The following is a 27,491-nucleotide window of genomic DNA, read 5'->3' as shown; positions in this document are numbered from 1 at the left end:
TACAAAATTCCGCACACTATTATTGTGCCCAAAAAAAATTTTTTTTAAAGAAAAAATTCAATTCTGTCATATTTTTTTTTTAGAGACATCAGTCATCATTTATTGTTAGAACAGAGATTTGACATTGATATACGAACAGGAAAGATTACAATCCAAAAAAAAAAAATACGGATCTTTGATAATTGAATAATTATTGCGGTGGATATAATAAATCAATCAGCCATATTCTTTCAATTGAAATCAGATAAATTGGCGTGTACGATAAATTTTTTTTTTTCAATTTTCATTGTTATTTTTTTTATTGACTTTAATAAAATGTTGATGATGATGATGATAAAACAAAAACGACCATATATTTAAGTCATTGTTTGACATTGTTTTTTGACCATTTTTTTCTAGTTTCTAATTTTTTTTTGTCTCGATTTTTGTTTTTTGTTTATTGTGTTTTTTTAATTCGACAAAAAAAAATAGAAAATGAAAAAAATAAAAAAATTCTTATCAACAAATACGACTATCGATGGTCCAAGATTCGAATCGATTGTCCGATCCATACGTCATGTATTATTATTCATTGTATTTTTATCATCATTATCATTATCAATATTGGTGAGTGCTGATTTTTTTTTTAGAAACGGAAATGATTTTATATATCCTAATTTAATTTGTTGTTTAAATGTAAAATAAAATTTAAAAAAAAAATACAGAATACAGTTGATTGTCAACAAGATGCAAAGATAAAAGTAGAAATATTCTACGAAACGGCCAATCATAATGTACAGAAATTTATGGCACAACAATTTCGTCCAATGATTGAATATATAAATCTAACAAATATCCATCTGGAACTTTATCCATATGGACAAACTGTTGAACAAAACGGTACATATGAATGTCCATATGGTGATATTCAATGTTTAGCCAATAAATATCAGGTAATTTTATGATTCATTTATTCACTATAATCAAAAATTGAAATTTTTCAAAAGGCCTGTGTAATCGAAAGAGACACCAATGGAACTTTTATCATCACGGATATTCAAACGGCAAGATTTGTTTCTTGTTTTTTTAAAAATAGAAAATCTTTATCCAAACCTGCAGAATTGGCGGAAAATTGTATTAAAAACAGTGATGATGATTGGATGACGATTAAAGAATGTGTCGGTAAAAATAAAATCAATGAAATAATGGCCAATAAAACAGAAAAAGCAAAAGAAGATTTTGAGAAAGGTTTGGCGATTTTCATTAATGATAAACATGATCCAGAAGCAAGAAAAGATTTCATCAAACAAATCTGCTCATTACTACCGGTAAGTGTATGAAGAGTTTTGAAAAATGGTTGCATAAATTTTTTTTTGTTTCCTTAAAAACAAGAATGTTGATGAATGTAAAAATCCACCCACAACGATACCAGTGGCTGTAACTGTATATTATGAAGCATTGAATCCAATTTCATACAATTATTTCCATCAACAGTTATGTCCATACTATCATGTTCTGGATGATATTATTGAATTAGAATTGATACCATTTGGTAATACCATCATAATCGATGACACAAATATGATTACCAATAGTTCCAGTGGAAAAAAACGACAAGATTTTAGTAATCGATTTCAGGTAATCAAATTTTTTCAAAATTCAATATCGATTCATTGGATTTAAATTTCATCAAACAAATAGGCATTGGTCGTTGATAGATATATTAACAATGAACATAATGGTGATTTGATTAGCGGTCCAAATCGTGTATTGAATTTTCTTGATTGTTTAATTGGTAAAAAAATTGGCAATGAATATGATCATCTTGAAGAATGTACAAATGTAAAACTTAATAATGAATATATTGAATTTCTTGAAGAAATCAAAATGAACGGTGAAAAAATGCAGAAAATCTTTCGAGATTTTTCAACACGTACAAAAAAAATAATGAATACTGCGAATTCGGAAAATCTTCCATTAATCACAGTGAATGATAATGATAAAATTAATGTCAATGCATTCAATGATCTTGTTCAGGAAGTTTGTGATAAATTTGTAAGTGAAATAATCATCACATATCTCATGCTATTGAAACACTAAATAAATTTATTAAATTTTAGAATTCTCCCAAAAAACCGGCAATCTGTACCAAAGTTCCGATGACCATATTCTATGAAGCATCACATCAGCCATCACGTCGATTTTTTCTCGATCATTTAAGGCCAATATTTCAGAATCTATATAATTTGATTGATTTCAGTTTCAAACCAACTGGACGAGCTAAATCAAATAATAATTCAATAACATGTCCAGGTGGCCCGGATCAATGTGAAATGATGAAAATTCATGCATGTGCCATTGATCATTATTGGAATGATGGTGCCAATTTTACCGATCATAATCGCCAACATGTGTTTGATTTTATCTGGTGTACGATGAAAAATATACGTTCAATAGAAAAACCGTACGATCTTGGAGAAATATGTGCTAATAAATACCTTGATGGATTTGAACAATGGTTAAATATTGATCTCTGTGCCAAATCTGAAGAATCAATAGTTTTGTTAACGCAATGGATTGCCGAAACACATTCAAGTGGAATTGAAAATATTTCTCTGGTCCCGATTGTAATTTTTAATCATGCCACAAATAATCAACAAATTCTAGTCGATAATGAACAGGTTAAAAAAGAAATCTGTAACCATTTTGTAAGTTTAAAAATTATCAAATTTAATTCAAATAACAAAAATGATAATTTTTTTTTGATTATAATTTACAATGTAGGATGATTATCATCAACCAGATTATTGTACAATGGATGAATCAAATCCAGTGAATGTTGATGTTTATTATGATTCAAATAATGAATTGGCTAAACATTTTTTCATTACACAATTGAATCATACTCATGTTTTCATTGAAGAAATTGCCAATGTTTTTCTTCATCCAATTGGTAATACAGAAAATTTAGTGGATGCAACCAATGGAAATTGTCATGATTCAAATAGTTCAATTTGTTTGGCAAACGCAATACATGCATCCGTAATTGATAAATATGAATCACCAAATCAATTAGATATAATTGATGAACGTTTACGTATAACGAATTTTATCGCCTGTTTTGTTTCACATCCACAATGGCCAAATAATGTTCAATTAATTGGTGATGAATGTGCTAAAAGTCAATTAAATGGTGACAAATTGCCCGAAATCAATGGTGAATCATTGAAAAAAGCGTTGGAAAAAACAACTGAATTGAAGAAAAAATTATCAAAAACTGAAATAACAATACCTTGGATTACATTGAATAATAATGTAGAAAATAATCATGAAGCTATTGAAGATCTATTGCAGGCAGTTTGTACAAAATATAATGGCCATAAACCAGATGAATGTAGTACAGCTACAGTCGATATTTATTATTCATCATATGCATCGGATTCAAGAAAATTTTTCATTGAACAATTAATACCTACGTTTCGTCATATTCGTGAAAGAATTCGATTGAATCTTTATCCATATGGTCCGGCAGATAAAAACAAAACCGTTGAAGATGAATGCGAAAATGATGCTGAACGTTGTGAGGCAAATAAAATTCATGCATGTGTTTTGAATCGATATTGGAACCAAGAAGAATTGGTCGACAGTCAAACTGCTCTTTGGGATAGTAAAAATCAAACATTATCGTTTATTCATTGTTTTTTTAAAAAAATTGGCAATGATATCACTTTGACGGAATTGATGCAACAATGTGAAAATGAATTTCTTCCTATCGCTGATCAAATAAATAGCTGTGTAATGAATGAAACCGAAAGTCTTGGCTATTTGAGAAATATACGTCAAAAAACAATTGATGTTGTCGGAACAATGACAGATAATATTGCTGTTATTGTTAATGGTGAACAAATGTCGTTAGCAGAATCAAATTTACAGACTTCAATCTGTAATGAATTATTGGGAGAAAAACCATTGGCATGTCATCGTGATTTACCATCAAAAGTTCAAATACAATTTCATTATTCAGCATTTGATTTTGAAGTGGCAAATTTCATAAAAATTAATAAATTTTATGAAAATTATCTTCATTTAGAAGAAATTGCTGATATTCAAATAATTCCATATGGCAAATCATCCATTGATGATCATAAATTAAATTGTCCCGGTGAAGTTGAATGTCTAGCTACTAGGATTCATGCCTGTGTTGTGGATACATTTAGCAACAATAGTACACATGCTGCAATCGATGGACAACTTCAAGTTATCAAATTTATTGATTGTTATTTTTCGAAATTTGTTCCAAATTTAGATTTTGCATCAATAGCTGAAGGATGTGTTGAATCAATATTTCATACAGATGGTTGGCGGTCGATCCTTGAATTGTGCAAAATCAAATCAATCGATTGATTCATTGAAAGAATATAACGATAAATTTGTTTCCAAATTATTACCAAAAATTGCTTATGTTCCATGGATAACAATACAGGATCATCATTCATATGATGCTGAAAATCATTTTATTCGTACTATTTGTGATTCATATGATGTAAGTTGACATTTTTTTTTTATAAAATTGAATTTTTTCCACACGACAGTATCTCTAATTTGTTTTTCATAGGGACTAGAGAAGCCCAGTGAATGTTATCAAAAGTTCACGGATAAACCTTCGATTGTAGTATTTTATGAAGTGAAAAATCCACAATCAAGAAATGTTTTCATAACACAATTTGATCGTAACCGAACAAAAATCGATACTTTGATCTCTACACTTCAACTAATTGTTGGCATTCGATTGAATAATAACAAAACTGAATGCATTAATGATGTTGAATGCCTACAATCATTTCAACATGTAAGTAAAATAATTATCCATGGATGCGCGCTAAATTTTTCGTTTTTCTTTCAATAAAAGGGGTGCATCAGTTTTTTATCATCAAAATCAAATGGAAAAATTAATCGATTTTCTTAACTGTCATTTTGGACAAAAATTCACTGAAATAAATTCAACTGAAACTTGTTTCAATGAAATATTTGATGAATCATCATGGAATATAATCGAAGAATGTGTTAATAATATGAAAGAAATTTTAAAGAAAAATATGAAAATACTCATAAATATTTATAAACCAGTTGCCAGTCTACCGTTTATTCAGATTGATGGCGTAATCAAAGAAGATGAACTAAATCTAATGACGCATATTTGTTCCATGTACTATTCGGTTTGTATATAATGATAGTTTGTATATCAAAATTGTAATTTTACAAACTTTTTCAGGATGATAAACCGAAACAATGCCAATTAGACCGAAAATCGATTGGAATTTTCTATCAAACTCTCGAAAAATCTGTAGAAAAATTTGCCACAAAACAACTTTCTTATCAATCAGAATATTTGGATGAATTTGGTGAATTTAATTTCTATCCATACGGCAAAACCGTAAGAAAAAATGATGGATACGAATGTCCATCTGGCAATCAACAATGTTCCGAAAATAAGATTCATGTAAGTTTGATAAACGTCTTCCTTAATCTTAATAAATTGATTATTTGATTTCAGGCTTGTATTTTGGATAAATATTACAATAATAGTAAATTTTTCGATACGATGCGTATTAAATCAGCCAATTTTTTGGTCTGTTCACTTGATGAATCTGTTGAGACCGATAATTCAACATTGATTCAATCATGTTTTAATCAATATTTTTCGGGTGAATCATGGAACCATATTGTTGAATGTTCAAATGGATCTAGGGGCGAAGAACTATATGATGAATTGGCCATTAAAACTGAGTCTGGAAATTTTGGCGATAAATTATTACCATGGATCACTTTGAATAAACAATATTCCGAAAAAGCAGTGAAAAATTTATTTGCTACAATTTGCGATGATTATGGGGTAAGTGTCAACAAACTTAAAGTTTTTTTTTGTCAATCACCAATTATATATTGTTCATAGTTGATCAAAAATCCTCGATGTTCATCAATATCAAATGCAATGGCTACCGATTTGCGAATATATTTTTCCTGTGATCAATCTGGAAGGGATTTTATTATTAATAATTTGAAGCCATTTTATTCGTATTTATCTATGAACAAACATCAAAAAGAAGAAACATCATTATTTGATGAAGTTGAAAATCAGTTGAAATTAAAATCACTATTGAAGATTACTTTGGTGCCATATGGCAATACCATTGACAATAATGATTCGTTTAGTTGTCCATCTGATGAAGAATGTTTCGCTAATCGTTATATAGCCTGTGCAAATCACTATCATAGTTCAGAATTTGATGGCTATTCACATTTGGTTGAATTTACATTATGTTTTTTCAATCATGGAAATTATTCAAACAATATCGTCTTTGCTGCCCAACAATGTTCTTATCAAACTTGGTATTATTATTCGTATGATTTATATAAAGCATTGAATATCTGCGCTGATAGTAATGAAACATCATACTTGGATATATTTCGCGAAATGAAACATCAAACTGAATCGATCCAGCCAAAATTAGATCATTGTAAGATGAGCAAATATGAATTGATTGAAAAAAACATTGATTAATCCCTTTTTCCAAAAAAAATCTCCTAGTTCCATCGATAACGATTGGCACGAAAGTTGAAACGGAAACCAATATAATGAAAATTGCTTGTACATCATATAATGGAATCGATTATCCGCGTGAATGTGATCAATACCTAGATGATAAATCTGATTCTGATTCTAAACCATTTCCAATATGGGCTATTATTTTGATTGTGATTGCCGTGCTAATTGTTATTGGTTTACTATTCGTTTGTATACGACGAAATCGTTGAGGATTTAAATGAACTACAAAAAAAATAGAACATTAATTACGGTCATTCATTGAAATCATCATCATTCTATATATCCGCGCCAACACACTATATTCAAAATGGTTCGATTTGTATTAATGAAAAAATTTTATTTATATTTTTTTGCAAAATAAAAATTACTCCAGATCATTATTGATAAAAAAAGGTGAAATTGTCGAAAAATGATTGATAAAATTTTGATTAGATTCATAAAATCAATTTGAATAAATGGATAGACTTGTGTTTATATAAACTGTGAAAAAATTGAATTTTTTTTATGTTCAATTGAAAATCATCGATTTTATCATTTATTTATAATTTAAACAACAAAAACAACACGATTATTGCCAATCCAATTGATTTAGACAAATTTTCTGATCGGGCAGCATTTGGTCGATGAGTTGATGCTGATGTTGTTGACGTCGGATTTGGTGTTGACATTTTCTTAGTAGTCGGTTTCAACGTAGTTGTTGTTGAATGAAGCATGGTGGGCGCCGTACGATTTTGACTGGAGAATTTCTTTGTTGATAATGATGACGGACTTGTCTTTGTATTGTTAGCTATAGTAGTTTTGAATGTTGTTTCATTTGATGGTTTAGTGCTGTTATTATTCTTATTCACATCGTTTGGTTTCGAATCAATTGTTCGAATCGTGGTTATGGTCATTAACAGCAGCAATGTTATGGTCGTGATCGAAATAAATTTGGCCATTATCGTTTAGTAAGATGAATTTTATGAAAAATCTCAAAATGGAAATAAATATGATGACTGGAATGAGAAAATGATCGATTGCAAATCGTTTTTAAAGCATCCGAATGATTGAAAACGCCCTTTCATTGTGAATCGCAAATGACTGATTAATAAATGGAAAACTCCCAAATTATTAGCCGAAAACAAAATGATTATTATCAATGATCAATCATCATTCTAACCATCTTTCAGTATCATTGTAATAATATTTAAAATTTGATTGTAAATCGATCGATTTGGCAGCCATAGTGATCACTGAATCAACGTTAGAGATAAGATTATAAACTTAATAAGAAAAAAAGTGAAATTCATTTTGATTAAAATCAATTCGTTAAAAATATGACGCAAACTTACCGTTTGCTTTTTTCACCAATTCTTGTTGTTCAGCTTTTTGATACGTAAATGGTAAATCAATCGTTTCGAATAATTTCCTACGAAATTCTTTACCCTTATAAGTTCGATTATGAGTTAAACAATCGATGATTTCGGTAAAGAATAACTCCCATCGTGGTTTGAATAGGTAATGAAACATACCAGACCATTGTTTGGCAGCATAATTTGCAATCTACAAGAGATGTAATTAAAAGAAAAAAAAACATTAAAAAACAAAATTTACTTACATTAGATTGTGGTCCCCATATGGAAATCTGTGTTCGTGCTTGCCATTCATTAAAATCTTTTTCATCCGTATCATTGCCTAATAATCGTGCATCATGAATCCAATTATATAGTAGACAATGTTGACATGATTGAAGAATGGATTCGGTCAAATCGAGAACATTTTTAAGTTGATTTATCGATTCATATAAAATTGCAATTTGTTGCCGCTGTTCGAATGCATTATCTATTATTTTATAGTGATAATCAAAAATTAGCTGCAATGTTTGTCGAGATATATCAACCAAATCATGTACAAATGTATCGGATCGATATATGATTTTAGGATTTTTCTCCAGATATTTGCTGAATAAACGTAAAGCATTAGAAACATTGCGTGGATCATACCAAAGCATTGAATGTGAATGTGGACGAGGTCTAGATATGAAACTATATCGACCATGATTTTTAATGCCAATTGGATCATAATAGACCGATTTCCGTAATAATTGCCATGCATGATCTAAATGTTGATCTTCGATACCATATCGACGTTGGGAATATCGTGAAAACCATTCAGATTGATTTGGTGGTTGATCATACCATGGTACTTCTAACATATAATCATATACGATATCATTTTGTTCAATACCTTCCGGTGCGACACCTATACCCAACATATTTGGATATTGATTACGTGCATCGAAAACTCCATGCTGATTAATTCGATTCAATGATCCAAACATTCCATTAACACCGCCATAATTATGTAGTATACACCAGATAAATGGTTGCCCGAAATAACCATCGGTTTGTGGATAGATCGGTATAACTTCGGCAATATTGTCCAAAATTATCATCTTATTCGATGGTACAGCTGTAACTAATGCTTTTACTTGTTTTGGACCCCAAAATTTATCATACAATGAATTGAATGGATATCCTTGCAGTAACCAAATTCCTTCTGGATCAGCTCGACGGATACTTTCATAAACACCTTTACCACATTTTCGAAGATACAATAGATTCCTAGATGATGGTGTTTCTTCCACAAACATATCGATATTATAAAAATGATCAGTTCCATACATTTCAATATATTCTTCAATAAATGTTTTTCCAATTTCGATGAAATAAGGATCTTCAGGTTCAAGAAAATAAGTCCTAAACAAACAAGCAAAAAAATTAGGGTAATAATAGCAAAAATCGAATCGAAATTCTCGTACTGGCTATAATTCGCTCCAAAATGATTCCAATTGGCTAAACGATTCATTTTTGTCAAAGGAAATTTTCGTCGAAATGCACGTGGTACATGTCCGGAAAAACCTGGTACAACTGGATACATTCCTAATTCTCGCATTCGTTTGAGAATTTTTCGCTGCAATTTTGTTTGATGTTGATGCCAATGTTCAGATAATGGTCCAGACCATGTTTGAATATTTCCCATACGATTCCATGCTAAATATGCTGGTCCAGTAAAATATTCATCAATCTCTTCAATAGTTAAATTAAATCGTTGAAATGTACGACGATAAACAATTTCTTGGCCATTGAATGCTAAAGCCAAATTGATACCATGTAATGCCATCCAATCCAATTCACGTTGCCATCGATTCCATTGCCACCAAACCATTGAATATGATGTTGTACAAGCATTTTGATAATAACGGAATCTATTATGTAATTAGACAAGCAATTAAAAAAAAAACATTTAAAATAATATTAATAAAAAAAATCCGTCAATTACTTTTCACGTATTGTCATTTCAATTGTATGATCAATCATTGGTGGTATATCATCAATGTTGATGTTAATCTGATCACCAGACCATGATATCGAACTATTTGTCACATATTTCAGATAATAATAAAGACCATTGGCAGCAGCTACACCAGTTGTAGCTGTAATTTTTATTTTTTGTTTTTCATGAATACTTTCAATCTGTTTTTTTTTTTTTTTTTTGGTTAGAGAAAAAAAAATTAATTACTATATTAAAAAATGGGGAAAAAAAATTCTTCATACAAACCTTGAATCGATCGAGATAGCCACCACCACCATTATCATCGATAAAATGATGATCAACAATGATGATAAAATATTTATAATGTTGAGGTAATAAACGTTTGACTAAATTTTCAATATTATCACTTTGTATTCGATCACTTATTCGTGGTCGAATATTCAATAATTTTTTATAACGTAATCTATCATAAAAAAATTGTGACGAACGATTATGACGAATAATAATATTACTATGATGATGAAAACCATGATCATCATCATCATTATTATTATTTTGTAATAATAAACGTTGTGGTTGTATATTAACATTAAGCTCGGTATAAAAAAGATTTGTAAATGGAAATAATAGATTTAATAAAACAATAGAAAACAGGATTAAAATGATTGTTCCGTTATTCATCATTGTTGCCATAACGAAACTTTTTTTTTGTTTGTTTGAATTTAAGATTTTTTTTTTTTTTTGATGTTGTTGTTGTGTTCTTTTTTTTCTTCCCGCTCTCAGAATCTCACAGTTGACAAATGTTCGTCTGACTGGCGACAACAATATATTATTTATCCATAATTTTTTTTTCTCAAGTTTTTTGACATGAAATCAAAAAGAAAAAAAAAATTCAATTTCTCTTCTTTCCAATAAATTTTTTTTGTTATCGGGAATTTTGTGTTCTCATAATATATATAAATATATTAATCATCGTTTTGCTTATCGTACATTGTCCATTACAATGTTGATTATTTATTTATTATGATGATGATGATGATGATGATTTGTTGTTATTGACATTCAATAATAAATATCTTGATGATTCGATTACCGGCAGTTCTCATAATCATTATCGTTTTGGGTTTTTTTCTCGTTATTAATAAAAATTGAAAACGATTCAAAGTTGGTAAATAATTTTTTCGATCGATTGATCAGCAAAAAAAAAAAACCAACAACAGCTAGTTCAAACTAGCCAGACCACATACATATCCCTCTTTTGCCCATCTTTCTTTCTCTCTCTCTCTCATGATGGAAAAAAACATATCTTGGATATGCAATCAAAAAAAAAATCGAAATTTTGAAGAAAAATAAACAAGTCACATACCCCCCCTTTGAACGTCGTTATACAGCGAGCAAACCTCAATCTAAAAATAAAAGAGAACACACGATTGACCACCAAATGATGACCGTGGTCACCATCTAGCGTGTAAAGAAATCATTTAATAAAAACGATCCTATTACCTTCAATTTTATTAGATATATGACCTTTTTAAAATTATCAAAAAAAAATTTTTTTTTTTTTTTGGTTATCCTAGTTCAAAAGATTTAAAATTATCATTCATCATCAATGAAAACCTGATCAACATCGGCACGATAATAACGAACAAATGGATATTTGGATAAAATATCATAATATTCATATGGAATCGGTACATTAATTTCAATCATATCATCGTCATGATCGATTGATTGTTCAATCTCTTTAACCACAAGATTAACGTTGGCAATCAAATTCGAAACTATAATATATGACCGATTATTATTATAAATATAAGATATTATTCATATCAATATAATCAAAAATAACTTACCATTAGCTTTTTGTATTAAATTTTGTCCTGTAGCTTTAGTGAATGGTAATTCAATTTGTCGTAATAATTCATATTGAAATTGTTTAGGATCAAAATTTGTTTGATTTTTGGCCATCATTGTTCGTAGATAATTAAAATAGAATAACCAACGTGGCGTGTAATAATATTGAAACATTCCTGACCATTGTTTTGCTGCATAATCAACAATCTAATATAATTGACATGATTGAAAAATATATATTTTCAAATTAGTTGTGTTGTGTAAATAATTTTGATATATATATACAAACATTATCATTTGGTCCCCAAGATGTAATCTGATTTCGAGCTTGCCATTCATTGTAATCACGTTCCTTTTTATTTAAATAAAATTTTGTATTATAATAATGGAAACAGAACAAAAAAAAATTTTTTTTGTGACAAAAATACAGACCTTACTATTATTAGCAATTGAACGGGCATTATTAATCCAATTATAGAGCAACCAATGTTGACTAGATTGTAATATTTGTTCCATTAATTCAAGTATATTTTTCATTTTTTCCATGGCCATCATTAATTTTGATTCATTTTGTTCAATCCAAGCAACATCTAATTGTTTGTAATGGTAATCGAATATAAGCTGTAATGCCTGTCTATTCATATCGACTAGATCATAAACAAATGTTTCCGATGATAGTAATTGTTCACGAATGGTTTCAGATTTACTATTCAGATTAACGAATTTCACCATCAATTTTACTGCTTCAGTTAGATTAAGTGGATTATATGATAGTTGTGAATGTAATCCAGGTTTTGGTACCATTGTTATGACATAACGTCCATGATTTCGAATACCAATAGGATCAGTATAAACAGATATTCTTAATAATTGCCATGCTTGATCTAAAAGTTCTGTTTCAAGGAATTTATCCATAAAACCATAACGTCTTCGTACATAATGGCTAAACCATTCAATCATATCTGGTGCACGATCATACCAACTAGTTTCAGTCATATAATCATAGACAATATCATTTTGTTCGATTCCTTCCATAGTCAAACCGATGCCAAGAAAATTTTTGTATGAATTTCGAACACGATACAATTCATCATTGATACGATTCAATGCACCATACATGCCATGCGTTCCACCAAAATTATGTAACATACACCATATGAATGGTTGATCATAATAACCATTGAATGTTTGATAAACGGGAATAATCTCAGAGAATAGATCCAAAATGATCATCCGTCCACTGGGAACCGATGTAACGAATGCTTCAACTTGTTTTTGTTTCCAAAAACTTGATTCAAATAAAAATAGCCATCCTTGCATTATCCAGATTGCTTGTGGATCTGCGGCCGAAATACTTTCGTAAACATTTTTACTACATTTACGAAGATAAGCTGGATCATTAGAACCTGGTGTCTCTTCATTGAATAGATCAATGTTATAAAAATGATCCGTACCATACAGTTTGATGTACTACGCTAGGAAAAATTCATTTTTAATTTAAAAAGAAAACAAATCAAAATTTCATAAACACATACCTCTTCAACGAAAACTTTTCCAACTTTAATAAAATTTGGATCTTCTGGTTCAAGAAAATAGGTACTAAAACAGGATGAAAATCGATTAATTGATAATCAAAAACAACTATCGATAGTAACAATAAAACATACTAACTAAATTGATGGCCAAACTGATTCCAATCAGTTAGACGACTTATATTGGCAAAAGTTTTTAAATGAGATTTTAAATGTCGAGAAACATGTCCAGCAAATCCAGGCACCACTGGATACATACCGAAATTTCTCATTCGTTTAAGTATTTGTAATTGTAACTGATGTTGATATTGATGCCAATGTTCGGATAATGGTCCAGACCATGTTTGAATATTACCCATACGATTCCAGGCAAGAAATGCAGGTCCAGTAAAATAATCATCAATTTCTTTGGTACTCATATTAAAACGTTGAAATGTACGACGATAAACAATTTCTTGGCCATTGAATGCCAAAGGAAGATTAATACCATGTAATGCCATCCAATCGATTTCTCTTTGCCATCTTGACCATTGCCACCAAACATTTGAATATGATGCCGTACATGTATTTTGATAATAACGGAATTTATCTCTTATAATTATTGTTATTGATTCTGATGGAATTGGAACATTATCATTGACAAGAAAATAATTCATTTGATCACCAGACCATGAAAATGAACAATTGGCAATATTTTTTAAATAATAATAAATGCCATTAGCAATGGCAACACCTGTTGTTCCTTTAATTCGAATCATTCGATTTAAAGTGGTTTCAATTATAAATCGATCTAAATGATTATCATCATCATCATCATCATCGATCATATGACGATCAACAATCAAATCAAACCATTTAAAATGATTCGGTAATAATCTTCTAATTAAATCATTTACTGTTTTTTGCTGCAATGTATCATTCACCATTGGTTCAATCTTATGAAGATGTTCATATTCTGAATTGAAATTGAATGAGAAAAAAAATTTAATCTAAATCATCGATAAATAGATTCATTCGATTACATACTTTTTGATAACGATGACGATGATTCTACATTTTCATGCAAGAATCCCAATATTAATATGGCCAATACTAATAATAATAATTTCCAATACATAATTGTAAACGATTCAAATGAAAGAATGACACAATTTGGTCAATTGTGGACAGAGAAAAAAATACTAAGAACATATGTCGAGCATAATAATATATGCCCCCGATAAAAATCACGGATGTTTTATTGGGAAAAAAAATAAAGATTTGTCATATCAATCAAATAGTAATAATAATAAGTAATACGACGACGACGACGACGACAACTTGTGATCAATTTAGTGAATTGAGACCCTTGATAAACAGCCAAAAACCACTCATCATCATCATCATCATATTGACAGTAGATAATTTTTTTCCCAGTAGCATTATATGTGTAGCATCATAATCGAATCCAGATTAGTAGAACGGAAATTTTGACATTATTTTTTTTTGCATTGAATGTCGCAATAATTGATAAGTTCAATGGATGATAATTGAATTGGATTGCTAACAATTTCAAGATTGAAAAGATATTTTTTTTGTGATTATTTATATAATAATTTTTTTTTTCGTTTATTGTGCAATGATTCAAGTGTTTTTTTTAAATATTAATTATCGTACAAATCTTTCAATCAATTAATTCATAATTATTACCAATGATCAATGATTGTTCGGTACGATCATTTTTTATATGACGATAATGTGCCATTTTGGCCATTTGTTTTAATTCGTTTTTGATTTCGGTAGTTAGATTTTGAAACAATTCATAGAAGATACCATTGCCTTGTTGTATCAGTTGATATGGTGTATTAAATTGCATTAGACGACCTTTGTCCAGTACAATAACACGATCATAATCGATGATTGTATTCAAACGATGTGCAATAGTAAGTACTGTACAATCATTGAATTCGGTACGTATTGTTTCCTGAATGAATGAATCAGTTCTAAATTGGAAACAAAAGGTTTAGAAAATGTATAGATAAGAACAAAAAAATTTACCTTGGATCAACATTGGCTGTAGCTTCGTCAAGAATTAGTATACGATTTTTACGTAATATGGCTCTAGCCATACAGATCAGTTGTTTTTGACCAACAGAAAAATCATTACCACATTCTGAAACTAATGAATCAAGGGAACTAATTTTCGATTTAAGTTCCACTTTTTCAATAGCATTCCAAATTTCTTCATCAGATTTTTCATTGAATGGATCAAGATTTCGACGAATATTGCCAGAAAATAGAACAGGTTCTTGTGGTATGATTGATAATTGTTTTCGCAGGCAAGCTAAACTTATTTCCTCGGTATCGATGCCATCGATTTCAATTGTACCGGTTGGTTGCATCAAACGAAATAATGTTGTTATGATCGATGATTTACCGGCACCAGTTCGACCAACAATACCGATTTTTTCGCCACCATTTATTTTAAACATAAGATTTTTCAATACTGGTTCATCCGAAATATTATAATAGAGACATACATCTTTGAAGTTGATATCACCACGGCTAGGCCAACTTTCCTCTGGTTCAAATTTTCCTTGATCAAGATTTTCCTGATCTAATTTGCCAAATTCAATAATACGTTCAACCGAAGTCATATAGGTTTCTACTTCGGTCATTTGTCTAACACCCCAATTAAATGTCGATGTCAATGATAATGATTGCGAAATAATCAATCCGATCAATGATCCAGTATAAACATCCAAGTTTAAGATGAGAAAAATAATTAAACAATAAATGTAGACAAGGCACATGATTTCCATGGCTATACCAAATAAACGAGATGAACTTAGAAATGTAAACAAAACTGATGAATGAACATTTTGTTTATCGATAAACCTTTCAGTAAACATAGCCTGTGCACCATAACTACGAATGGTTGGCAGGCCGGCTAATGTTGCTGCCAATTGTTGAAATAATGGACTACGTGCCGTTGCTTCTAAACGTTTAATTTTACGAGCGGTATCTACATAGAACCGGATGACAAAATATAATAAAACGGCCAATATGATGAACGGTATAAGAATATAATAATTCAATGTTGCACATAGTATAAATATGGCCAATGAATTTCCAAGAATTTCTATTGCTTCAAATGCAACCGGTGGTAAAAGATCATCAATGATGCCTAGATCACGCGATACACGATTCATGATGATTCCAACGGGTGTTTTATCGAAAAACATTATCGGTACTTTGACAAGAGAAGTAAAAATTATATTATGTAAATTGACTGATGCACGCATACAGGTGGTAAAAAATGATGTCGTTCGAATGATTGAAAAAATGAACAAAAGTCCGACTAAAAAGGCATAGATGATGATATTTTTATCATAATCTTTATGTATAATAGGACTTTTATCGAATTGATGGTTTGGATCCATATTTTGTAAATGTAAATTTTCTTGATAATCAGTCCAAGCAGATAGCCAATAATCTGTGCCGGTAAAAAATACTTGTGTCAAAACATTCGAAAAAATAAACGTTGAAAGTAGCAAGAATCCGGCACCGGTACGAAAATAAACACAATAAATTTTAAATGAATTCATTTTATTTTGGGAATCCGTACCAGTCGTTTCAATTCGATATTGTTCATTTATTTGTTCATCTTTACGATTCACGTATTCCATAATACTTGTTTCATCTTGTAGACTAGATGCTGTGCTCATTAGCGATGATGTTCGTGATCGTACAAATAGTTCTGAATTGAATGAATTTAAACGTACAACATATTGGGGAGAATCAGCGTGTATCATCGAAGATGTTGATGATTTACGTTGATTTAATGGCAAATGTTCAGGACCATGATCCACATTCGATGATGATGATGTGGGTAGTGATTGATCTGTAGTCATTTCTGTAGCCGCATATTTGTAGATATCAATACCTTTGTTAAGCAATGTTTGATATGATCCTTGAGCTAAACAGGCACCATTTTTTAACACAACAATCTGATCAGCTTGTTTGATGAATTGTAATTGATGTGTGACCAATATGACCACTTTATTTTTAAGATATTTTTTTATACATTTTTCAAATATATGCTTAGCAACAGCCGTATCGACAGCCGATAATGGATCATCCAATAGAATACAATCCGAATCGGTATATAATGCTCGTGCTAATGAAATGCGGGCTCGTTGACCACCGCTTAATGATGTTCCACGATCTTCAACAATTGTTTGATCACGAGCGGGCATCTGATCTAGGTCAGATTCTAATGCAGCAACTTTGATCACTTTACAATAACGTTTTGAATCAAAATCACGGCCAAACAGAATGTTTTCACGTATTGTACCGGAAAATATCCAGGATTCTTGTGATGCATATATCAATGATCCACTTGTATCGATAGTACCGGATTTTAATCGATATTCGCCAAGTATCGAAAGTAAAATGGTTGATTTTCCCGAACCAACTTGTCCAACAATGACGGTTAATTGTCCAGGTGTAACATCAAGTGAAATATCATTTAGAATAATGGCACCATCACTTTCTGATTCAACCGTAACTGATTTCAATGATATTGATGGTATCATATCAATTGATTTTGGTATTATGGATTTTTCTTCTTCAAAAAGAAATTTCTAAAGTTTAAAGAAATTCAAAATTCGATTATTGATCAAGTAGTGACGGAAATTCTTACCTCAATACGACACAATGAAATGTATGATTCAACAGTAAATGATACGGCCATCGGAAAAAAGAATGTCATCGATTCACGAATCTGAAAAATTAGCGATAAAGAAACAAAGACTATTTCGGCTGTAAGTTGTTGTTGGCTTGACTCTAGAAACCATACAAAACAAACGAATGCAATAAGTTTGTTACTGACGAAAAATATGGCCAAATTAATTGAACGTAAGATCATTGAATGGCGGATTTTGATAATCTCTAAACGACGAGCCAAATTTACTAGCATGGCGAATGGTTTTTCCCAACAATACATTTTAATTACACGCATTGCTGGTAAAATTTCGGCCATCAAACGAAGACGATTATCGGTAAGAAGAATTGATTTCGAACGAAAACGACTTAAAATGTTGGCCATTACAACTTGAAATGGTAAATACAATAGGATTATGATGAGAGCACCAAGACAAGCCCTGTCAAAAATGGATTATTAATAATAATTCTTTCAATGACATATAAAACATACTTTCCAATATATAAATAAAGAAATAGCATAGCCACAATACAATGCAGTGGACCTCCAATAATGAAATAATTGGCCGTAAAACTAGCATCAAGACGGCTAGCATCGGTTGAAATAAGATTGACAATTTTACCAATTGTAATACGTTGAATAGCCGATTGACTTAAACGCAGTGATTTATCGTATATCAATTTAGTCAATGCAACACGTACATTCATACCCAAACGAAAATTCGACATAAAATATGGATGGCTTACAATAAAATTGATCATGATTACTATGGATAACATTCCGGCATAGAAAAGGGCATTCAAATGATGATCAGTTGATGAGATGGCCAATTTATCAAGCCATTCTAATCCATTTTGATTTGCTGTAATGTTTGGTTGAGACATTTTTATCGAAGAATTGCCATTAATCGAATCCATATTCTGATCATTTGAAAAGAAAAGCTGTTCCCGATAAAGATTTGCATAGTATATAAATCGTCCCAATAGGATTGGATTAATCATTCGCAAAAAACCATACTTTTGAAAAAAAATGAACAATAAATTAGCGAAATAGAGAAAATTCACAATCTTACAATGAAACAATTGAAAAATAAATCCCGTATATGTCGCCATCCAAACGTCTTCAATAAAGCACGTAATAGACTAATTTTAGTCTTATCTTTTCGTTCAAGTTCTCGATTCCAACGTCTAAAAACGTTTTAAAAGTTGAAATTATTTTCGACACTTAAAATACATACAAAAACATACTTTTGAAGACGATCACTAAGTCGACAACATTCATCATAACGTGCACAATGATCGAATGAATCGAGATCAAAATCTTTGTTATAATTTTTCCACAGAAAACTAAATGCATAAAAACAATATAATTTGCTAATAATATTGGCACGATCAAATGCATGTGGCTGTTTCTTGTTACAATCATTATCCGGTTTGATTTTTCGTTGATCATCATCATCATTATCATCACCATTGGATGTATCGAACGAATCGTTTGATCGGAATTTCAATGTTCCTTGCAATTTATGATTGTTTACAGAAATATTCCGATTTAGATCATATTGATTTTTCGAAAAATTTTTTTCTTTAGCCATGACGAATAATGATCGATAAATGTCAAAAAAAAAAAAAAATTTAAAATGTTGAATTCAACGTCACGTCAAATGTGAGTAATAAAAAAATTGTATTTAAATTTAAATCGAACGAAATCAAAGATTGTATAATTTGTCTGGATCACTTATTGTTGTCGGATGGATGGATGAATGGATAGTTGGATGATATTTGAATGTAAAAAAAAAAAATTTTTATAAGATGAAAATAAACTTTGTCATCGTCTTTACTCGTATCATTAATTTTTTTATTGCTTTGTATACAGACACACACACACACAAAATTATGCGGTAATTCATTTTGTCATCTCTGTTATCTTCTTGTTACTAAATTTTTTTTTTTATATTTAATGATTGTAAAAAGATTTTAGGTCGATCAAAATTCAAAGAGATATTCGCATTTGATCTGGTTGGATCCAAATGAGAAAAAAAACAACTTTTGAATCATCATCATTACCGGATCATTGTTGTTGTCGGGTCATTTGAACCAAATAAAAAAAATGTGATTTATTATTAAATAGGTAAATAGTAACCACTGATAAATGGTGGTAATAAACACAGGTAATAATTGTAATGTAATTTTTTTGTGTGTCTGTTTTTTTCTGAATGTTTTTTTTTTCGTTTTTCATTATAAACTAGTTTGCACAATAAATACACCATATTCGGTAATAAAAAATACAAGTGTCATTAAAAATGTAAAATTAATTGTTTTCAATTGATAAATTTTCATTAAAAAATCCTGTTCATACATATCGAACAATTCATATAAACGTAATGGATCAAATGATTGAATCAATTTTCGTTCTTCCATCATCGTGTTACTGTAAATGCCAAATACGTTCAAATGTAAATTGGCCATATTCCAATATGGTGATAATAATTGTTGGTGAATCATTTTCAATTGTTTTGAAATTTCCAGATTATAATGTGATATAATGGCAATGTATAAACAAAATACAATTATTCGTAATAATAATATTGAACTGGCTGTATCTGTACTAAGCCTTTGTATACAAAATATCAATGTCAGATTAAATGATTGTGTTATTAGCCAAATCATTAGATGAAATGATAAACATTGGTTAACATTTTTACTTATACTGGCCATACGGCTTAAACGTTGAATCAATAAACGTTGATTTTCAAATGTTAAATATCGATTGAATTGAATTTGTTGATTATTATCATTATTTTTTCTTTTATCCATCATATCATGTTCAATAGTGATCAATAGATGTAGTATCGATTTTTGAAATATGAACGATAAAAAACATGATAAATGAAATTGTACATCAGATTGAAACCAACCAAACATATTCACATATGTTTCCAAATCCGTTGTGCGTTCAATGAAAATGAAATGAAATAAAAATGATCCATTAAAAAGACATTCATTTACTACAATGAATATCGAGAATAAAATGTAAAATCTATTAAAATTCACAACAATTAATGTACGAATATTGTGTAGAATTTGTCGACCATAAATTAGATAATTAATGGTAATCAATAAATAACTAAATGGAACTAGAATATGATAGGTAAATATTAATAGTGTAATGAAAAATTTGTTCGATGAAAAATTTTCACCAATAAAATCATATGGATCATAAACACTTAAACCATAAGTAGCAATAACATTAATTAAAATATTCTTTACTATATTGAATGATGATCGTAAACGTATTGATTGAAATTGATAGCCTAAATTTCTGAATTAAACAAAAAAAATGAAATAAAATTTCAAAAAATTCAAAAATATTGACACACACATACCCAAATGTAAACAACATTAAACGATGATATTGACGTGAATTTTTTCGACGTCGATCCATTTCGATATCGTTTATTGTAATGTTGTGTAAAACAAGAAAAACATTTGGATGGATGAAAGGAATTTTCTCTTGCAGATCGATAAATGGTGTTTGATCGATAGTATAGCAATTAAATGACAAAACAACATGTCAATATTTAATTGATTCACTGGAAACGAAAAATAATTTGCTGGAATGTATTTTTATTCAATTTTCCAAAATTTTAATTTGTAGATATAATTTGTGTGTGTTGATAATTTTGAATTAATTGTGGAATATTCTTTAATATTCAATTATTCATGACATTTTATAGATCGAACTGAATTTTTTGTCATTTTTGTATCAATTTTTCAATGACAATCATCATCATTATGGGATAATTGTTGCCGGGTCATTTGAACCAAATAAAAAAAATGTGATTTATTATTGTGAGGTAAATAGTAACCACTGATAAATGGTGGTAATAAACACAGGTAATTGTAATGTAATTTTTTTGTGTGTCTGTTTTTTTCTGAATGTTTTTTTTTTCGTTTTTCATTATAAACTAGTTTGCACAATAAATACACCATATTCGGTAATAAAAAATACAAGTGTCATTAAAAATGTAAAATTAATTGTTTTCAATTGATAAATTTTCATTAAAAAATCCTGTTCATACATATCGAACAATTCATACAAACGTATTGGATCAAATGATCGGATCAATTTTTGTTCTTCCATCATCGTGCTACTGCAAATACCGAATACATTCAAATGTAAATTGGCCATATTCCAATATGGTGATAATAATTGTTGATGAATCATTTTCAATTGTTTTGAAATTTCCAGATTATAATGTGATATAATGGCAATGTATGAACAATATATAAATATTCGCAATAATAATATCGTATTGCCTGTATTTGTACTAAGCCTTTGTATACAAAATATCAATGTCAAATTAAATGATTGTGTTATTAGCCAAATCATCAGATGAAATGATAAACATCGATTAACACTTTTACTGATACTGGCCATACGGCTTAAACGTTGAATCAATAAACGTTGATTTTCAAATGTTAAATATCGATTGAATTGAATTTGTTGTTGATTATTATTATTATTTTTTCTTTTATCCATTATATCATGTTCAATATTGATCAATAGTTGTAGTATGGATTTTTGAAATATGAATGATAAAAAACAGGATAAATAAAATTGTATATCAGATTGAAACCAGCCGAAAATATTTACATATGTTCGCAAATCTGTTGTGCGTTCATGGAAAATAAAATGAAATAAAAATGATCCACTAAAAAGACATTCATTTACTACAATAAATATCGTGAATAAAATGTAAAATCTATTAAAATTCACAACAATTAATGTACAAATATTGTGTAGAATTTGTCGACCATAAATCAGATAATTAATGGTAATCAATAAATAACCAAATGGAAATAGAATATGATAAGTAAATATTAATAGTGTAATGAAAAATTTTTTCGATGCAAAATTTTCACCAATAAAAGCACGTGGATCATAAACACTTAAACTATAAGTAGCAATCACGTTGATCAAGATATTCATCACTACATTGAATGATGATCGTAAACCTATTGATTGAAATTGATAGCCTAAATTTCTGAATTAAACAAAAAAAAATGAAATGAAAATTCAAAAAATTCAAAAATATTGACACACACATACCCAAATGTAAACAACATTAAACGATGATATTGACGGGAATTTTTTCCACGTCGATCCATTTCGATATCGTTTATTGTAATGTTATGTAACACAAGAAAAACATTTGGATGGATGAACGGAATTTTCTCTTGCAGATCAATAAATGATCAATAGTATAGCAATTAAACGACAAAACAACATGTCAATATTTAATTGATTCACTGGAAACGAAAAATAATTTGCTGGAATGTATTTTTTTCAATTTTCCAAAGTTTTAATTTGTAGATATAATTTGTGTGTGTTGATAATTTTGAATTAATTGCAGAATATTCTGTAATATTCAATTATTCATGACATTTTATAGATCGAATTGAATTTATTGTCATTTTGGTATCGATTTTTTATGTCAATTTTTCAATGACAATCATCATACAATTAAATTAAATTAATTGGTTGATACTATAAATACAACATAATTGATAACGAATACAGTGATCGAAAGAATAAAATGAAAATCCATATTGAATATAAGAAAAATTCTTACAATAAAATCATTTTTATAAATAGTGGCCATTTCAAATAAACGTATTGGATCAAATCGTTGTACCAACTGTTTTGGATTTTCATCAATATTTGTATTACAATGTTTCCAATACGACATTAACATTAGACGACGAATCATTTGTATTCGTTTCGTTATGCATAGATTGTATGAACTAATTTTTGATAAATAAATATAACATAAAAAAATGTAAGGCGTTTCAAATATTGTTGTTTGCCATTGTTCATGAAATAGAACAAATGTGCAGAATTTTATGCTCAAAATTGAAGCCATTATGGATATTTGAATTAACAAGCCGTGTGATAAAAAATGACTGATTTTCTTACATAAACATGCAACACGTTTGATAGTTTTCAATATTCTTGTATTAATTAAACGTGGTGTATGACAAAAATTTTGATGATGGTTGATGTGTAGTAATTTCATTTCAATTGTTTGTAAAAATGAATCAACCATACATTGATGAAAGATGATCATATTGTAAATCAGATGAATTTGATTACTAGCTGTATACCAACCAATTTGTGAACAAATAGCTTTGATTGTTGGTTGATGCAGTAATCTTTTTATATTATAAAAATTCAGAATTACATAACACAAATGTGAAGTAATAATGGTCAATATGAATTTCCAGATTTGTTGACGATAATTGATTCTTGCATATGGTATGAGCATACCAAATAAATTAATCATTCGATAGCCCAAACAATAAAAATGAATGGAAACTATTGCATAAAGCAATGGAAATATACGTTCATAAGTGATATGCATAACACGTGTAAAAAATGGACTTGATGTTACAAGCCAATCCGTTGTATCATATACATGAATACCATAAACTGAAATTGAATTCAATAGAATACTGAATGATAAATTCAATAATGATCGCCAACTACATGGTTTGATTGAATCAAAATGACAACCAAGATGCCTTTAAGAGAAAAAATGTATGAAAAAAAAATAATTTCAAAATTTAAAAAATCAAAAATAATTCATACCCAAAAATATTGGCAACAAGTTTGCCAAATAAAAATGTTTTTGCTTTCTTCATTGTCGTTTGTTCGTTCGTCCGTGTGATGTGGTGTGTGTTGGCCATTTGAATTAATGAATGTGAAATAATGTTTCATTTGTCAAAACAATTTCATCAATAGATTAATTAAATAATGGAAAATAAATTGATCAATTCATTTTCCATTGATCAATCAATCGATTGTAACAATGTGGAAATTATTTATCACATAATCGATTCTGTTTGTATTATGAATACGGTATTATTGATAATGAATAAAATTATTGCCATAATAAGATCCAGATCAACAATACAAAAATGATAGATTCTAATGTGAAAATCATTTTCAAGTAAATTTTTCAATTCATAATGACGACTTGGATCATATCGTTGAATAATGATCATTTCAATGTAGTTCTTGTTGTTGTCGCTATTTTTGGGACATAAATTTTCATAATCATTCCAATAATGAATCATTAACCGATCACGAAAGATTGATAATTGTTTTGCAATTAATTGATTATAAACGGCCATTATTGAAATGTAGATGGCAAAAATAATTATTTGTAATAGTAGAATATGATAATTGATTATGGTAAAATATTGCATGATACAAAGACGAATAATAATATTGATTGTCATTATCGGTATCATTAACAGTAGATTGATTGAAATAAATTTTTGTATTTGATCACAATATTTTGATGCATCAATCATTTCATCGATAATTATGGAGAATTTCGGTTGATTTTCATGTCGATCAGTTACATTGCATTGTTCAATCATTATGTCAAGAAAACGTATTATGGATGATTGAAAATAAATGACTAGATTACAAAATAAGTGGAAACGTGCATTAATAAAATAGACACCTAATTGTCGCCAAACGGGATTCAAATTGATCAATGAGAAATCAGTGAAAATTAATTTCAGTAACGTTCGATAATTCATAACAAAATATGTTGAATTTGTAATGAATATTGTCCATATGAAACGTTTCAAATACCATCGGTCATAATCATCATCATTATCATATGTTTTGCTTGTAAACATATCTAAATTGTGTAGAAATTTTCGTCCTTTCAATAGATATTGTATGGTGACAATTATATATGAGATTGGATATAGCAGTTCATAACAAATACGTAGAATTTGTGATAATAATGGTTTATCGAATGCCATTGATTTATATGAACTTTGTGTCCAAAGACCATTTATGACCAATAAATTTAATGTTATGTTCATCACAACATTTAGAATGGATTTCCAATCATTCAAATCGATTGGATGTAGTTGAATACCAAAAAATCTTTGATTAGAACAAAATGAAAATGAAAAAAGTTTTTAAAAAACAAAAGTTTCTCACCCATATGTAAAGGCAATAAGACGTAAAAATCTTGCCTTAATCTTGAAGTCAGTCATCATCGATCAAATTCTGTTTCACGAAACGTCTTTATTGTGGACGATATTTTCATATAATGACCAATTTGTTTCATTTTTTCCATCAATTGATCATCATCCAAATATATTGTTTAAATAAATCGAATCTAAATTAGATTCCAAAGAAAAAGTGATTAAATTTTTATTGATTTTTTCACAAAATAAGGAAATGTTACATTCATCATTACATTTATAAAATCTATATAGGTGTACATAATTGTTCCAGAGAATTTCAAATATTATTATTATTATTATCAAGGGCAATTGTCGATAATGACGGCGAAAAAGATCGAAAATAAAATAAAACAAATGTAATTAAAGCCAACAGAATTATCAATGCTGTGATGCAGAATAAAACGGCAATAATTACTGTAGGAATTATTGTTTGCGATAATGAATCGAGCTGCCACCACGAATTTTCTTTTCGAATAAATTTTCTGGAAAAATTTTCTTTTCCATTTAAATTTTGTTCGGAACTATTCTCGTCGTCAATTAATTTGATCCGTACAAATTGTTCGAATTTTTGTTGTGTCTCATTAAGATTTTTCATTTTGATCAATAAATCATCAACAATTTCGGTGATCAAACCGTCCAAATCATTTTCAACATGTTCACGAAGTTTTCTGTTATTACGTTCAACATATGATTGTAATTTTTGCAATTGAATTCGTAAGAATTGTTCAATATTTGGATAAATAAAATTCATTGCCATATTTTGATTGTTCCAATTTCGATATGAATGTTGATTATAGAATCGATCCATTTTTGCTCCAGCACAATGGTCCATACGTTCCAGATATTTTCGAAGATTCAATGGTAATGCTAAATACGTACGATAATATAATGTAGTGAATCATTAAACAATCATAATACATACATGAAAGATAAATCTGATAATGATGTTTTAATTCATATAGATAGAATGGACGATCTTTGATTGAAAATGGTATGTTCAATGCAGCTGGAATAATAATTTCAACATTGGATGAATCAAACATTCTATGATCAAGCCACCATGCATAACAATTGTACAGCGATAATCGTGGTAACCAAAGAATAAAATTTGGCACCTTTATCAGATCAATTCGAGCAATAATTTCATCATTTCTTGGCGCACCACCAATGGCAAATGAATATTCGATCATGATCAATATTGGCAAAACCAATACAAATATCAAAATTCTCTGTTTCATCGTCAAAATTTACTTACCCCAAATTATATGAAAATGAAATTTCTATCATCATCATCAATCGATTTATTCATTGCAAAGAAAAAAAATTTCTGCTTACCAAAGCACATTGTGTTTGATTGATTGATTGATTAATTTCAATCAATTTTTCATTTTTGTCGATGCTCACGCTTATACGCCAAAAAAAAATGCACAAACATCATCATC

At 29.2% G+C, this 27,491-nt stretch overlaps 8 protein-coding genes across 8 annotated transcripts; 1 reads left to right on the top strand and 7 right to left on the bottom strand.

The window, feature by feature from the left end:
• The first annotated feature begins 365 nt into the window (after window positions 1–365).
• LOC124497238 (uncharacterized) lies at window positions 366–6,978 on the top strand. The gene is given in 14 exon segments (XM_047060874.2): window positions 366–606; window positions 705–932; window positions 987–1,307; window positions 1,372–1,617; window positions 1,681–2,034; window positions 2,100–2,687; window positions 2,764–4,356; window positions 4,358–4,522; window positions 4,595–4,832; window positions 4,900–5,195; window positions 5,252–5,479; window positions 5,534–5,872; window positions 5,933–6,497; window positions 6,569–6,978. Coding segments are annotated over 14 exon segments (5,520 nt in total). The 5' UTR covers window positions 366–474; the 3' UTR covers window positions 6,796–6,978.
• On the bottom strand, window positions 6,903–11,370 carry LOC124497133 (alpha-N-acetylglucosaminidase-like). Its single transcript, XM_047060745.2, has 6 exons — window positions 10,187–11,370; window positions 9,908–10,101; window positions 9,387–9,833; window positions 8,184–9,324; window positions 7,918–8,128; window positions 6,903–7,848 (listed from the first exon to the last, which is right to left on the bottom strand). The coding sequence occupies exons 1-6, from the start codon at window positions 10,592–10,594 to the stop codon at window positions 7,736–7,738; spliced, it is 2,514 nt and encodes an 837-aa protein (XP_046916701.2). The 5' UTR covers window positions 10,595–11,370; the 3' UTR covers window positions 6,903–7,735.
• Window positions 11,371–11,379: 9 nt separating this feature from the next.
• LOC124493982 (alpha-N-acetylglucosaminidase-like) lies at window positions 11,380–14,615 on the bottom strand. The gene is made up of 7 exons (XM_047057119.2): window positions 14,314–14,615; window positions 13,423–14,242; window positions 13,291–13,354; window positions 12,188–13,225; window positions 12,045–12,107; window positions 11,755–11,962; window positions 11,380–11,682 (listed from the first exon to the last, which is right to left on the bottom strand). The coding sequence occupies exons 1-7, from the start codon at window positions 14,402–14,404 to the stop codon at window positions 11,498–11,500; spliced, it is 2,469 nt and encodes an 822-aa protein (XP_046913075.2). The 5' UTR covers window positions 14,405–14,615; the 3' UTR covers window positions 11,380–11,497.
• Window positions 14,616–14,643: 28 nt separating this feature from the next.
• LOC124493939 (ATP-binding cassette sub-family C member 4-like) lies at window positions 14,644–19,869 on the bottom strand. Its single transcript, XM_075735546.1, has 6 exons — window positions 19,240–19,869; window positions 19,065–19,179; window positions 18,485–19,008; window positions 17,972–18,431; window positions 15,325–17,912; window positions 14,644–15,269 (listed from the first exon to the last, which is right to left on the bottom strand). Exons 1-6 carry the CDS (start codon window positions 19,584–19,586, stop codon window positions 14,951–14,953), a joined length of 4,353 nt encoding a protein of 1,450 aa, XP_075591661.1. The 5' UTR covers window positions 19,587–19,869; the 3' UTR covers window positions 14,644–14,950.
• Window positions 19,870–20,229: 360 nt separating this feature from the next.
• Window positions 20,230–21,475, bottom strand: LOC124498923 (uncharacterized). The gene is made up of 3 exons (XM_075728561.1): window positions 21,378–21,475; window positions 20,923–21,313; window positions 20,230–20,763 (listed from the first exon to the last, which is right to left on the bottom strand). Exons 1-3 carry the CDS (start codon window positions 21,434–21,436, stop codon window positions 20,230–20,232), a joined length of 984 nt encoding a protein of 327 aa, XP_075584676.1. The 5' UTR covers window positions 21,437–21,475.
• Window positions 21,476–23,439: 1,964 nt separating this feature from the next.
• LOC142597296 (uncharacterized) lies at window positions 23,440–24,782 on the bottom strand. The gene is made up of 2 exons (XM_075735545.1): window positions 24,644–24,782; window positions 23,440–24,576 (listed from the first exon to the last, which is right to left on the bottom strand). Exons 1-2 carry the CDS (start codon window positions 24,739–24,741, stop codon window positions 23,529–23,531), a joined length of 1,146 nt encoding a protein of 381 aa, XP_075591660.1. The 5' UTR covers window positions 24,742–24,782; the 3' UTR covers window positions 23,440–23,528.
• Window positions 24,783–24,879: 97 nt separating this feature from the next.
• On the bottom strand, window positions 24,880–26,364 carry LOC124493993 (uncharacterized). Its single transcript, XM_047057130.2, has 3 exons — window positions 26,283–26,364; window positions 26,021–26,201; window positions 24,880–25,963 (listed from the first exon to the last, which is right to left on the bottom strand). The coding sequence occupies exons 2-3, from the start codon at window positions 26,077–26,079 to the stop codon at window positions 24,880–24,882; spliced, it is 1,143 nt and encodes a 380-aa protein (XP_046913086.2). The 5' UTR covers window positions 26,080–26,201; window positions 26,283–26,364.
• LOC124494012 (uncharacterized) lies at window positions 26,207–27,376 on the bottom strand. Its single transcript, XM_047057149.2, has 2 exons — window positions 26,972–27,376; window positions 26,207–26,916 (listed from the first exon to the last, which is right to left on the bottom strand). The coding sequence occupies exons 1-2, from the start codon at window positions 27,285–27,287 to the stop codon at window positions 26,327–26,329; spliced, it is 906 nt and encodes a 301-aa protein (XP_046913105.2). The 5' UTR covers window positions 27,288–27,376; the 3' UTR covers window positions 26,207–26,326.
• Between the last annotated feature and the right edge of the window lie 115 nt (window positions 27,377–27,491).

The sequence above is a fragment of the Dermatophagoides farinae genome, chromosome 2, assembly GCF_024713945.1.
Source record: "Dermatophagoides farinae isolate YC_2012a chromosome 2, ASM2471394v1, whole genome shotgun sequence".
In the NCBI taxonomy this organism is placed as follows: domain Eukaryota; kingdom Metazoa; phylum Arthropoda; class Arachnida; order Sarcoptiformes; family Pyroglyphidae; genus Dermatophagoides; species Dermatophagoides farinae.
Note: the sequence above shows the minus strand (reverse complement) of the source record. Positions and strands in the feature narration are given on the sequence as shown.

Coding starts and splice junctions, on each gene's coding strand:
- LOC124498923 (XM_075728561.1), bottom strand. CDS start 21,436: ATGGATCGACGTCGAAAAAATTCACGTCAATATCATCGTTTAATGTTG. Junction 21,314..21,377: donor TTAATGTTGTTTACATTTGG/GTATGTGTGTGT, acceptor TGTTTAATTCAG/AAATTTAGGCTATCAATTTC. Junction 20,764..20,922: donor CAACGGATTTGGAAACATAT/GTGAATATGTTT, acceptor CAAATTCAATTC/AATCGATATTTAACATTTGA.
- LOC124493993 (XM_047057130.2), bottom strand. CDS start 26,079: ATGATGACTGACTTCAAGATTAAGGCAAGATTTTTACGTCTTATTGCC. Junction 25,964..26,020: donor CTTATTGCCTTTACATATGG/GTGAGAAACTTT, acceptor TTCTAATCAAAG/ATTTTTTGGTATTCAACTAC.
- LOC124497133 (XM_047060745.2), bottom strand. CDS start 10,594: ATGGCAACAATGATGAATAACGGAACAATCATTTTAATCCTGTTTTCT. Junction 8,129..8,183: donor TATGGGGACCACAATCTAAT/GTAAGTAAATTT, acceptor CATCTCTTGTAG/ATTGCAAATTATGCTGCCAA. Junction 7,849..7,917: donor ATTGGTGAAAAAAGCAAACG/GTAAGTTTGCGT, acceptor TTTCTTATTAAG/TTTATAATCTTATCTCTAAC.
- LOC142597296 (XM_075735545.1), bottom strand. CDS start 24,741: ATGGCCAACACACACCACATCACACGGACGAACGAACAAACGACAATG. Junction 24,577..24,643: donor CTTGTTGCCAATATTTTTGG/GTATGAATTATT, acceptor TTTCTCTTAAAG/GCATCTTGGTTGTCATTTTG.
- LOC124494012 (XM_047057149.2), bottom strand. CDS start 27,287: ATGAAACAGAGAATTTTGATATTTGTATTGGTTTTGCCAATATTGATC. Junction 26,917..26,971: donor TTATCAGATTTATCTTTCAT/GTATGTATTATG, acceptor GTACGTATTTAG/CATTACCATTGAATCTTCGA.
- LOC124493939 (XM_075735546.1), bottom strand. CDS start 19,586: ATGGCTAAAGAAAAAAATTTTTCGAAAAATCAATATGATCTAAATCGG. Junction 19,009..19,064: donor TATTTTTCAATTGTTTCATT/GTAAGATTGTGA, acceptor TTTTTTCAAAAG/TATGGTTTTTTGCGAATGAT. Junction 15,270..15,324: donor ACAGCCAATGTTGATCCAAG/GTAAATTTTTTT, acceptor TTTCCAATTTAG/AACTGATTCATTCATTCAGG.
- LOC124493982 (XM_047057119.2), bottom strand. CDS start 14,404: ATGTATTGGAAATTATTATTATTAGTATTGGCCATATTAATATTGGGA. Junction 13,355..13,422: donor TTTGGCCATCAATTTAGTTA/GTATGTTTTATT, acceptor ATCCTGTTTTAG/TACCTATTTTCTTGAACCAG. Junction 11,683..11,754: donor TTTAATACAAAAAGCTAATG/GTAAGTTATTTT, acceptor CATATATTATAG/TTTCGAATTTGATTGCCAAC.